Source organism: Stegodyphus dumicola, chromosome 6 (assembly GCF_044657685.1).
Source record: "Stegodyphus dumicola isolate Sdum_Otavi_A_Nest chromosome 6, ASM4465768v1".
NCBI lineage: Eukaryota > Metazoa > Arthropoda > Arachnida > Araneae > Eresidae > Stegodyphus > Stegodyphus dumicola.
The window spans coordinates 223,475,802-223,488,788 of record NC_140773.1 but is presented as its reverse complement, the minus strand read 5'-3'; the positions used below and the strand labels follow the sequence as shown (position 1 = coordinate 223,488,788).

Sequence of the window (12,987 nt, the reverse complement as noted above, 5' to 3'; positions counted from 1 at the left end):
GGGCAAGGAGCGCAAGATTACTCCTGTCGTTGGCAACAGCCTTGAGAACCTTACAGGTGACAGTGTGATTCTGCTCAATTCTGCCTCTAATTCTGATGGAGAGCATCCCGGGATGGGGTGGGTCTAAGGGTCTCCCACCCCTCTTCCCTTTCCCCAAACCACACGAGAGGACTTTCCGTTCGCCGCATATTTAGACTGCAGCCATGCTGCACCGACAAACAACCTAGCCTTCTCCGGGAATCGAACCCGGGCCCTTCGACACGGCAGTCAGCGACAATAACAACTATATCGGTTGGGCGGCAGGCATATTCAGAAAGCCGGCAGACCTTCTCTTCTGCGGTTTGCTTTGATTCGTTAAAACAATAAACGTGGGGTTACAGAATCTTGTGCTTGGCCACTTTTACTCCACCGCGTTTGCTATTTGTTTGTGAGAGTGGTGTTCCAAAAAGGTTTAGTGTAGAAACAGCGCATCCTCAAATAAAATATATTTTTAATTATACTTACTCATAATTTAAGAAAGTTATGTATTTTCTCTTCATTGCACACTTTTAACCTCTTCGTCGTCCGTAAAGCGTTTAACGTGTTCAAGTGAAACTTCCGCAGGGCGGCCGTAACGCGCCTCAAGCGGTCTTCTATTTTAAAACTTTTAAAGGTTTAAAACGCTTTCTAAATGTTTACTTGTTTGAGTTTTTATTTTTGTTTGTTTTAATATCTCCTAGAAGGTAGCACTAATCAGGTATTCTATTTCTAATTGAATTTGCCTCGGGTTTTATGAATATTCGCGCCATTTTACATAAGATACAAGACAGAGAAATGGCTTCAACGTCTACTCAGCAGAAAAACAGAAAAAATGAGGTTGTGAATTGGAAAGACAAGAATGATATACGTTTGATGAGTACAGTCCATAATAACTCGAGGAGTGATGTTGGAACACGGAAAAGAATAAAAAAAACCAATAATTGTAAAAGATTACAACAACAAAATGGGAGGAGTGGACCGCCTGGATCAGATGTTATCAAATTATCCTGTTGTTAAAAATAAGCAGAGATATCATTATTTTTCCATTATGCTTTATATCCTTATAATTTACTTAATATTCATTGACATTCATCCACTACGAAAGTCATGTATGGAAAGTTATGATGTACAGAGGAAACAACATTACACGCTACAAAAAACAGACGGCCGCTGGTGGGAAATTTTCGCGGACAGGAGAGGACGGCGAAAGGGTTAAAAATATTCCTTTGCTTGCATAAATTAATACGCTATGGAAATTTGCACAACACTTTCTAATACAAATGACAAAAAGGTACACTGCGCAAAAAAAAGGGGGCAGGGAACAGTTCTATACCTCCAGTTCTAGTGGATAGATTGAGGAAATTCAACTCGAAAACACGACTTAGGATATGTATTAGATTTATATATTAGCGTTGTTATATATATTAGCGTTGTTCTAATACACGTATTTTGACACAAAATCGGACTTTTTCTGAAATGACATGCCACTTTTTTTTCCCCATATTTCGATTCTACGACTCAAATTATGCCAAACTGCCAAGTTTTGTAAAAATCGCACGTTTTTTTTAAAAAAAGGAGAATGTAGATTTTAAATCGCATGTAGTTTTTAAAAAAAATTTTCAAAATTTTAGCTCTTCATTGTTAATTGAATTTGATATAGATTTATTAATATCTCTTTTTTTATTAAAATTATTTAATTCTTCCTTTCATATTTCGAAATTTAGGTTCATTCCAAATAAAATTCGTCTAAATAAATCCAAATAAAAGTTTTGCTATCATCTTAAAGTAGATGTCCTTCTAAGCATACTTGCAAAAAAATTTGTTTTTATTCAAAATTTCTTAAGATATACGTGAATTTGCATTTTGGCGCGTTTTGAAATTTGGAGTATTTATTATAAGCTATAATAACGAAAATTTGGTTTACGCACTTTGTTTAAATTATTTGAAAGTATGAACGATGACTTTTATTCCGCTAGCGGACAATGAAGAAAAGAAAAGGAAAATAGGTTGCTATAAATTAAGAAGTTCGCCAAGTGAATTATTCTTGGCACAAACTGAAAATATTCGCAAAGATAAATTTTTAAATTTCTCACTAAAAATTACAAAATTTAATATCTAGACATAATTTGAGTCGTAGAATCAAAATTTTGAAACAATTTGCTATGTTATTTCAGAAAAAGCTCGATTTTGTATCAAAATACCTATGTTAGAACAAAGCTATATAAAATCTAATATATATCCTAAGTCACGCTTTCGAGACATGATAAACGCAATTTGAATTTCCCAATCGGCCCAGTAGAACGGGAGATATAGAACTGTCCCCCCTTTTTCCCCCGCAGCGAACATATACCAATTCTAAGTAAACACTTTTCTCGCAAATAATTACCTAACAGTTTCAGCTCATTCTTTATCCAAATATAAATGAACTATTAATAACATCAGTAGGTTATTTAAAATGTGTTCCACATAATTCCCCTATGCTTTCATTTCTAAAAGATAAGCCAAGTGGGCGTTTATCGATTACGAAGATTTCAAATAAAAAAAATTCAACGATTATTTTCCTCATGTGCTCTACGTAATTATTATTTTAAAACTTACATATACAATTACTAGATTCTAATATCTATTTTGTAATCATACATTATTTCTGCTTATACAACAATATAGACATACATATTAATTCTCATTATTTGTTAGACTAATTACTTGCACAATTCTGTTTTCTATTAGCAAGAAAGCTTAACAAAGCATATCAGTACTTTTCATCATTGCATCAGCAACATGAGCCAGTTTCTGTTCATTAAAACTTTTATAGAGGTCTCATGATGAATTAATTAAAATAATGGAAACGATTCAGTGTATCAGAGAGATGTATTCGCATTGCGTACAGCCTCGTATATAATAAGAAAAAAATTAAACATGAAGGTAGGCTCTTTTTCTTTCTGCAAGATTTTCTCTAAACAATCTTGTAGAATTCTCTAATTTTCTAATGTATTTCTAAGTTACAGTTGAAAGTGAAGAACCTTAAGAACTAGTAAACGAATAATCACTTGAATTCGTGAGATGGAAAACAACAAGTAAGAAGGGTGAAATAACCCTTTATTATTCAGAATAAAGTTTAACAAAACTCCGTCTTGGAGTTGTACAATAAAGCCGACACTTGGACTTGAGACTAAATTAAACTGAACTAATCTTAACTAAAATGATACAGCCGAAGCTATCAAGATTCTAACGGAAATGGCCCCTTAACGTTAATTGACTGCGACGCTATCAAGGGCCTAGAGTACGACCGAGCGTAATAATAGCTTATACGAGAGAGTAGCCTAAAAAGACGGACGCGTGCAGTCAAAATATCTGGTATATCTCTCACTAAAGACTGTAGAACTTCGCGGTTAAATACCACTCTTCCTCATTAGCATTCAGACGCGATTCTAAAACTACGTTCTGTCCGGAAGTGGTAAGTTGAAATTAAGAATCGATAGGAAAGGAAGTTTATTTCAAACTTTAAATAAAATTAACATAATCCCTACAAACTTACCACTATTTCGCATAAAACGTAAACGAAGCAACGAAACTTTGTAATCGATTATAAAGTGCAAAGTATATCAGCTATTCTCCATCGGTGATGAAAGAACAGTCTGTACCATTCGAAAAAGTGGCGATCTAACTTTAGTAGTCAGCTAAGTAAAATGTCAAAGTACTACAATTAAATATATTACAAAATAATATAAAGATTATGATATGATTTCTTGAAAGGTAGTTGTGTTTTGAGCAGCATTTTCATATCTGAAGTTTTTTTTTTTTTTACTTTTTATACACTTTATTTTTATTTGATAGTTTTAGGTTAATTGGAAAGGCCGGAGGGATGAAAAATTTGCAACGCCTTCGCCGGGAATCGAACCGAGGACCTCTGGAATACGCCCCCAGCGTGCAGACACCACACCACGAAGGCAGACTAAGAAGGTAAGAGAAATACCTTATAAGTGTACTATATTTTTTCTCTACTTTGAAGATGCGCAACTAGAACTTGCAACCTTTCAAAGTTTAATTTAGCCTCCAAATTTCGAAACTAACCCATTGCTTTAAGCTGAACTGCTACAGGACTACATATACTTTACTTCCTAACTCCACTTTCGCAGCTATGGCGATTTGCGAAATGAGCATGGTCCATCATTAGAATTAAGTGCGAAAAGAATTTATAGAGTTTGGTGTTCTTTGGTAACATAAACAAGATCCAAAACTCTAAAAGACGATACGCGATTTATCGCTATATCTGAAATTATAGCAGAATCATAGAAAGAATGTAAAGGACACTTTCATTAATCCAAATAAAGTTTAACAGCCGGCTCCAACTCAGAAGTTAATACTTTTGGCTTAATCCAAAAATAATGGAAAAAAGTAAAATTGATGAAATTTATGTATAGCCTAAAGGCTTCACAGATTAACTAGCGTTCAAGCTGTCTCTCATCAAAGTCGACGTAAACAAACTTAATGGCAAGAATATCGAGAATCAAACTTAGCAACATGGCCTTTAAGCAGGTACAACATGTTCTGGTGTCGCCCTCCAAAACGTTCCTTCAAGTACTTCCTTTCTACTTAATTTGAATACCGCGAGTGTTGGGAATTTGCATTCTGGCAGGGAAGTGAAAAATAACGAGTTATAAAATTAAAATGAACCTTACAAAGTGATGACTATTCAGGGATTTACGACCCTTGGCTAGTGGTCGGATTTATTGACGAACAATCGTGTTTTTATTTTTCTGTAGCGTTGAAAAGCACGTCGCAAAATTGGATTTTTTACCGGTATAGCTTGAACAGAATATTAAAGTATTATGAATTAATTCCGTAATACAATTTAAGATCTTTTAAAGGTCTGACATCGTTTCTTTCGCTAAAACTTAGTTTAGCTAATGTACTGAAATTTGAAAGACACTCTGGTAATAATAAAATTGTTTTTCCTTTGATTTTAAAGAGAGCATTAATTATCTTAAATATATTACAAATTAATATGCTTCAACTGTTTTTAAACGATTTGGCAACTCACTCCATCCTAAGCGATCTTTATTTTAAGGCTGTTAAAAGAAAAACCCGCTACTCGCGAAAGACGCGAACGCAGTTTGGCATCAGTTCAAGCTATATTTCATAAAATCGCTCAAGTGTTTAACAGCAAGCGCAAAACAAATTATTTTATATGATTTTCACTATTTGAGTTCTGGGGGAGAAACTGTTCTGCTCAATGCACAACAGGTTATAGGCGACTCTTATATGTAAACATCCTTCTGCGGTATTTCTTTTGTATGATTATGTCAGAAATTTAAAATAAGCAGATTAAAAATGAATAATGTATTAATTTAAATGGTTTAGGCAGAGTTGGAAAGTTCGGTCTAGCTGTAATTTGAAGCATTTTGCAAATTTGTTATTTTCAAATAATCTTAAAAAGCTTGCTCATTCTGTCGTCTTTATGAAACACTGGGCATTCATTGAATTTTCGTTTTTTTTTTTTTTTTTTTTTTTTTTTTTTTTATTCGAAAAAAAAAGAAATTCATTCGGCTTTTTTTTTTCAAATTGTATTTATGAAAAAAACGCTGCCTTATGCAGGAGAATAGTTTTTCAACTTCTTCTGTTCTAAGTTTCTTACTCTTGCATCGATTCTTGAAACAATATTCACTCTGTGAGTTAAATGTTAATGCAAAACAAGCTATCAAATTTTATGAAAGTCATTTCAATACTGAATGAAGGAGAAGTTGTGCAAAATATAAATTCTAAAATATTACAGTTTTAATTTGGCAGAAAAGTTTACTGGAATAGTTTAGAAAAAATTTATGGAAGAATAAGTAGTCAGAAAATAAATAATCTTGCCTCCCGAATATCTTCCTACCGTTTTGGTTGAAATCTATGCTTTTCTAGCATTTCATTCATACGAACGTTAGGCGCGTCACATCAGACAGTTTTTTCAGACATCAGACCTGAGCATTTAAAATTCTAGGCACGTTTGAATCATTGGAGGAGATGAGAGATGCGCGGTTTGAGTGTTGAGTGATAGACGATAGACAATCAGTCAGGTAACGTCCACTTGGAAATACTTTTTTTAATTCAGCATTAGTTATTACAAAACTTTAATTTTTAAATATTTTCAACTGTCTATTTGCATTTTTATGAAAAAAAAATAATTTTATATATTTTAATCTCTGACAACAAGAGAGTCATTTAAAAATCCTTCGTGTGTCAGTGTCTGATTTGCGGTTCTTAGGCGGCCACCACTGTTCTAAGATATGCTTGAATTGTTCCTAACAGTTCCCTCTCCTAAGTACTATATCCTATTTTGAGCATTAGGATTTTAGAAAAGAATGATAAGGGTTTCCAATTGCCTTCGTCCAAATGTTGCCATACAGTTTCAACTGTATAGTTGGAAGCATCACTCAAGAGAGCTAATGATGAGTCCGAATTAGGAAAACTCAACAATATATCATTTGCCGTATCATTTTTGCATTACTGAATTATTCTTTGGTACATGATATTTTAGGCACCGTTTAAAAGTTATAAATAAAAGGACACCGACACATTTTTCAACCACAAATTCAGCAGATAAATTTTATTTTTAAAAAATATTGTGTAATTTAAATTTCACATTGGTCAAAAATAAAAAAAAACATTAACAAAACTTAAAGTTCAGTTTTAACTTCGAAATACACACCGGTCATATCCCACCCACATGTGAAAAGCTCCGGGAGGTGCAATGAATTTATGAAAGCGCTTTATTCTTTCCTTATACGATAAGAAACTTGATTCAACGGTTCTAACCGGCCCAAACCGGATTAAACAGGTCCAAACAGGCCTAATTCAGTTTGATCCGGTTCAAGCCAGTTTGAAAGGGATACCACCAGATTAAAATCGTTTAAAATGGCTCAAACCGTTTCAGACCGGCTTCAACCAGTTTGAAGCAGTTTAATCCGGTTTGACACGGATTTAACTGGTTTAAAAGGATCTAATTGGTTCTGACAGGACTAAAGCGGACGGCTCCAAACAGATTAAACCGATTAGGACCGATTACCAGTCGGAACTGGTTTGAAAAAGTTTAGAACCAGTTAGACCCGTTTTGAAGCAGTTTAAACCGGTTCAAACCAAACAAAACAACCAGTTGGAACCGGTTTCGAAAACTTTGAATTGGTTGGAACCATTTGGAGCCTGTTGGAACCACTTGGAACCGGTTGGAACCAATTGGAACTGGTTGGAACCACTAGGAACCGGTTGGAGCCTCTTGGAGACACACTGGAACCAGTTGGAATCAATTGGAGCCACTTCAAACCAGCTGGAAACATTTGGAACCGGTTCTGACCGCTTGGAACAAGTAGGAACCACTCGAAACCAGTAGGAACCACTCGAAACCAGTTGGAACCGCTCGAAAGCAGTTCGAAGCACTTGGAACTATTTGTTATCACGGTAAAATCCTAGTATACGGTGCAGCCTTGGCGCGACTTTGAAAATTATCGCCAACACCAAAAATGATCCAAAGAACATCTATATATATATACACTATACACACATAGTATATGTATATACACACATAGTATGTACTATGTATATACTATGTTTAACTATATATTTTCTTTTAATGACCCGTTAACTACTCATCGTATATGTCCCGTTTTTAATGCTCATCATAAAGTCGCCAAAAGTAGCCAAATCCCGTGTGCACCGGATACTAGGATTAAACCGTTATCACTTGGAACCAGTTGGAACCAGATGGTACTGGTTGGAACCTTTTGGAACCAGTTGAAACCGGTTGGAAAAATTTGAAACCGTTGAAATTGTTTACCACAATATGCCGAGATTATAATAACTGGCTCAAACAGCTGCTCATTTTTTTTTTTTTTCGGTGACCATTTTCCAAGGAAATGTGGGTTTGGAAAGCCAATACCCCTTGTGATGTTTTATCGGAAATGATGTAAGCTAATTCTTTCACAATAAAGGACCCTTGAGAAGTGTAGAAACCTTCAACTCAAGCACGAGCTCCATTCCCCTTTTTCTTTTCCAAGGTGACCTTCTTATTTAAAAACAATAACTGTTCATTCATCAAGTGAATCTCGATAAGATTATTAAAAAAATTGACCTTTATGAATTTTTTTGGACACATTCTCTATTGAGTATAAAAGAGGGTGTCGCAGAGAAGCTGAATTATTCCTTCAGCAGTATACAGAGAGAAAGAGAAATTTGGGGGTAAGTGAGCATTTTTTTCCTGATGTTATTTTCATTTAAGCTTTGTCCTGCAGCTTTATAAAATACTCCTCCAAACTTTTAAATCTTTAAAAGAAGCAGACGTGTTTTTCACCCCTATTATTTAAAGCATTTCCTTTTTCTTTAAAAAATGATAGATTCTTTAATTAAATTTGTCATCATGAGTTCTGATCCTCTAACGAGTTCCTCTAATAACTTCAAGAATTTGTATTTATCATTTCCTTAAGACAAAAGGAAGAAATAGTTATTCTTCTTCAATAAATACAAAGAGCTAAATACTTTTAGTTATTAAGGAATAGAATGTCATAACTTACATTTTTCATAGCTTATTCACCCATGGATCATCAAATTTAGAAGCACCTCCAAGATGAAAGTTTTTTATGACAATAAAATATGCCATATTGCTTAAAACAGCAGAACAGCATTTTTCATTTAATTCGAAACTGTACCTATAAATGCAACAAATATGTATACTTCTGCGATGTTTTCACGCAAAATAAAGAATTGTTTTATATTTGACTTAGCATCGTGAATATTTTACTAACATAGAAAGTTATATTATTTTCCGAAGATAATAGCCATGGAACATTCACAGATGATCGAGTATGTAGGAAAACTCGAGTAAAAAAAACTCTGGTTAAGGAAAACTCTGGCATTTTACAGTCACCCGGAATCATTAGAACAGGACGTTTAAAATGGCTAGTTGGTACGCTGTATTTTCAACCATAAGTTGGCAACATGAATGAGTTATACCGACGATGTAGAAGTACTCAACATAAGGTTTCAATGCACATTTGTAACGCTTTGAAGAGATATTGCTTACCTTGCTGCAGCAACAAAAATCCCTAACAACAGTTGCCCGAAAATAGGAGGCAACACTGAATATAGTGTGGGGAATTGTCATAGTTCTTGAGACAGAAGATACATTGGAATACAAAGTAATACGATTTCGCCAGCAGATAACTATCAAACTTTAAAAGGCATCTAGCATGAGATTCGCTAATATTAGAATGCTTCAATACTCACAGATACATTGAGTTTGTAAGTATATAGCTGCAAGCAATGTGGGTTCGCTTTTATTTTTATACTTTAACTAGCTTCAGATGCCAGTTAAGTTTGATTATGAGTAATGTATCTAACAACAGAGATAACATTACCACTATAATCCTTCTCTAATTACTGTTTGTTCCGCTAGCAACTCTCAGTTTATTCTCAATGTCTCTCAATCTGCTTCGCTCTCTTAAGCACGCTGTTATCGTGCTTAAGATGCAAATTGAGCAACCGATTTTCGCTCAGGTGGTATAATTCATTTCACAGCAAAAGTAACGCTTTGTGACGACTATTACAAATTCACTTTCAAAAGCAAAGAAAATGCGTGTGATGTAATAGCACACATGTTAATACGTGCATGTTATTGTGTGAAAAATTAAATATTTTACGCTTTGCCGAACGATAACACACTTTTAATTTGGCCAGTGCAACACATTTCTCTTAAATAGCCGAGTTTTTATTAAATTCGTGAGAAATTAATATAATTGCGTTTTCTCGAGTGGCAGCACAATTTTTTTTTATATTGCCGAGTATTCTGATTAAATGTGAAACATATATATGTTACACTTTTGCAGACTGGCAATGCAAAGCTTTCAAACAGCTGAGTTTTTAATCAGAAATTCGATAAATTTGCTTAAAATATATGTATATCGAATTTTTTTTTATAAAAGTGGACGTCGGCCTTTACTAGGAGCCAGAAAAGAATTTTAGAAAGTTTGGTGACGGTAGCTATAGTAGTGACTGAGTGTATCGCGAACAAACAAACACGCAAACAAGTCTTTATATATGAAGATTACAGCTGTTCCTGAGGACTGTAGACATTGCGAAATGCCGCACTTTGCGACCTTTGTTCATACCCCTGAAAATTTCATGACGATTGTTATTGGCAAGCTCGATATTTTTTCTTGCAAATACTTTTTTGTATTTGTTTTATTGAAAGCACATAAAAAGTTGCATTTTATATCTACAAAATTTTGTTCAAAACTGTTTTCATATCTTTCTGTCCCTTATTTTGGAAATTTTTCTAATTGAGGTTACACCTGATCGATATTTAAGGAAATCAGTATTATAGCTATCTTTATGTGTCATCTTGTACCGTGTTGTTTTTACTGTGACTCATTTTCCTGATCTAAGCACAGCCTAGATCAGACCAGAATTCATCTTGACCAAGAGGGAAAGGATTGCATCTGTTATTGTTTGAGGCCTTGACCCCCTTACAAGTCACAGCGCGATTTTGCGCAACATCACACAAGAATATCCGGGAGTCAGAGGGCATCCTATTTCTCTCTAGGTATATATAGATATATAGGTATATAGCCTAAATATGTAGATGTAGTCCTAAAGGTAAATTTTCGAAAGTCTTTCCCTTCTTTCCTCATCACCAACCCCTGAAGAAAATATTCGACTCTAGGGCGTTTTCAAATGCATCATGCAACAAGGACACTATACTCTTATAATTATCTATGCATTCTTGGGGATTGAAACCCGGACGAAGGGTATGACAGCCGGTTTCCCTATCATCATGCAACAGGGCGGCACTCTGTAACGTGATGATTATTTTGTTACTATTAATAAAAAACATTTAGTTTTAAATTACCACGATAAATTCCATAATGAGACCATGATGATGATTAAATGCAAAGAAACTTACCTAAAAGAACCATCGATGCATGCATTATGACTTTGTCTTCGTTTTCAACAGCAATTTCAATAATTCTAGGAATTTTCCGCAAAATATCGACGAGTTCAGAAAGTATTAATCTTTTATACACTGTGAATTGACGATCATTTTCCAGATTTAAAATAGCGCAAGCAAAACATAGGTTATAGCTTAAACCTGCAGAACTGTGCTGTAAAATCCATTTTTTGTCATGAACTGGGGTACTACAGCAGCCTGGATTTTCCATTCAAATGAAATTTCGAACACCTAAATTTAAAAGAAGGAACAGAGGTTTTCTTCAAATAAAACTCACGTTCATATTGATATTTCAAACTATTTGCGATGTATGTGCTTTAAAACTTTTAAAGCTGCATGAAATTTACTTTTATAACTATATGAAGTACAACCTCTAACAAATACTCTGGCTAAAAGGTAATCTCTGCCACTGCGAAAAGTGCTAATAAAATCAAGTTTTACTAACCTAGTAAACATAGATATGGATTCTTAGAAAATCCCATTCAAGTCTTCAGTTAATAGGTAACTTAATGTAAAGATAAACGCAAAAGTTATGTGAATAACAGCGTACCCTCCTGGAGAATTTTCTGAAATGAATCTGATTCGTCTAAATGCACCTTCAAGCAGCCAATTCATACAACCACCAGGAAACATATCAGAATGTTCAGTGCTTTTATCCACTGTCTTATAAACTCAGTGAGAATAACTAAAAATACCTCTGTAATTATTGTATGACATTATATGGCATACTTTGTATTACGTATTTTGGTCAGCAAAACTTTATTTTTGTAATATTTTGTTTGATTCAGCTATTATATGTTGTTTGGCAGCTAGAAATATGAGAGCTTATTATTAGCTCAATGTTTTCATTATTTTCTGTCGCACACAGCTTAGTAATGATTTCTTTATTATTAAGTTAAATAGGAATTCTCCAGCAGAGTTTAAAATAAAAACACGCATAATTTCCGTGAAATGTACTGAATATATTTATAGTTCAATTGTTTATTTATTACAAAGTATCATAATTTATCATTTAAATAGCTCACGCATATAAATTATTCTGAATTATTTTTAGTGATTGCCAATTTTTTTTAACATATTTTGATCATATTTAACGCGCTTTTCGAAAATAGAACATTCCTGAGATTAAAAATAACAGAGATCTAAAATGCTAAATTAAAAATTTTATGTTTTCCAAAATATATAAAAGAAATTAATTCTTCTGTTCTTATTTATTTATTTTTTTTTTCAAAAGTGAAGTTAAGGAAAATAATTAAGAAAAGTTTAAGAGAAAAAACAAGAGAAAATTTATTTAAACTATTTCATTATAAACTATTGATATATGTACATATTTACTAAAAATATTTCAATATTTTGCTTTAAATTCATTTATTTTATATCTTTTATGCAGATGCTCTTATAAAGAAAGACTTTTTGCAATTTTTAACTAAAAATATTAAATTACACTAAACATGAAATAAAAAAAATAAATATATAAATTAAATTTTTCTTATAAAAAAGCCTTCCTTCTAGCATTTATACATATACTTTTAAAAATATGCTTTTAAAAGGCCATGTATATTTCCCACGCAGATAAGCCCTACTTGTTAAGTACACCCTTAGTAAAATGATAGTATTTGAGTGCTGCTAACAGAATATATTAGAATACCATAGTTATTTATGTATTTGTGAAAACAAAATTTACAAAGCATTAAAATGTGTTCTGTCAGCTTCATTACTTATTTGTATAAATAAGTTTTCATTTAACAACCAATTCATTTCGTCAACGAATTGGATGCTAGTAAAACATTTCGTATATTTTACTTGTTCTTTTCATTTCGGAATTTACAGCATCTACACGATTTCGGAATTTACAGCATCTACACGATTTTACCTTTATATTTTACATGAAATCAGGACAGTAAATATGATCGAATGCTGCTTTGTTGCCTGTTCTAAAGCGATCTTTTGCCACTTTTAACATCTCTGAATCTCAGTTCTTGAATATA

At 33.4% G+C, this 12,987-nt stretch overlaps 1 protein-coding gene across 10 annotated transcripts in view; it reads right to left on the bottom strand.

Annotated features, from left to right (window-relative positions):
- LOC118181277 (meiosis inhibitor protein 1-like) overlaps positions 1-11,224 on the bottom strand; it is a 223,644-nt gene extending 212,420 nt beyond the window's left edge. For all 10 annotated transcript variants that reach the window (XR_015041844.1, XR_015041845.1, XR_015041843.1 and 7 more), the window contains exon 1: positions 10,955-11,224. Coding sequence is in view for 7 of the 10 variants with exons in the window: in XM_085819592.1 (XP_085675718.1) it covers positions 10,955-11,210 (256 nt within the window). In the remaining 3 variants the exon portion in view is untranslated. The remainder of the gene's footprint in view (positions 1-10,954) is intronic.
- Positions 11,225-12,987: the final 1,763 nt, after the last annotated feature.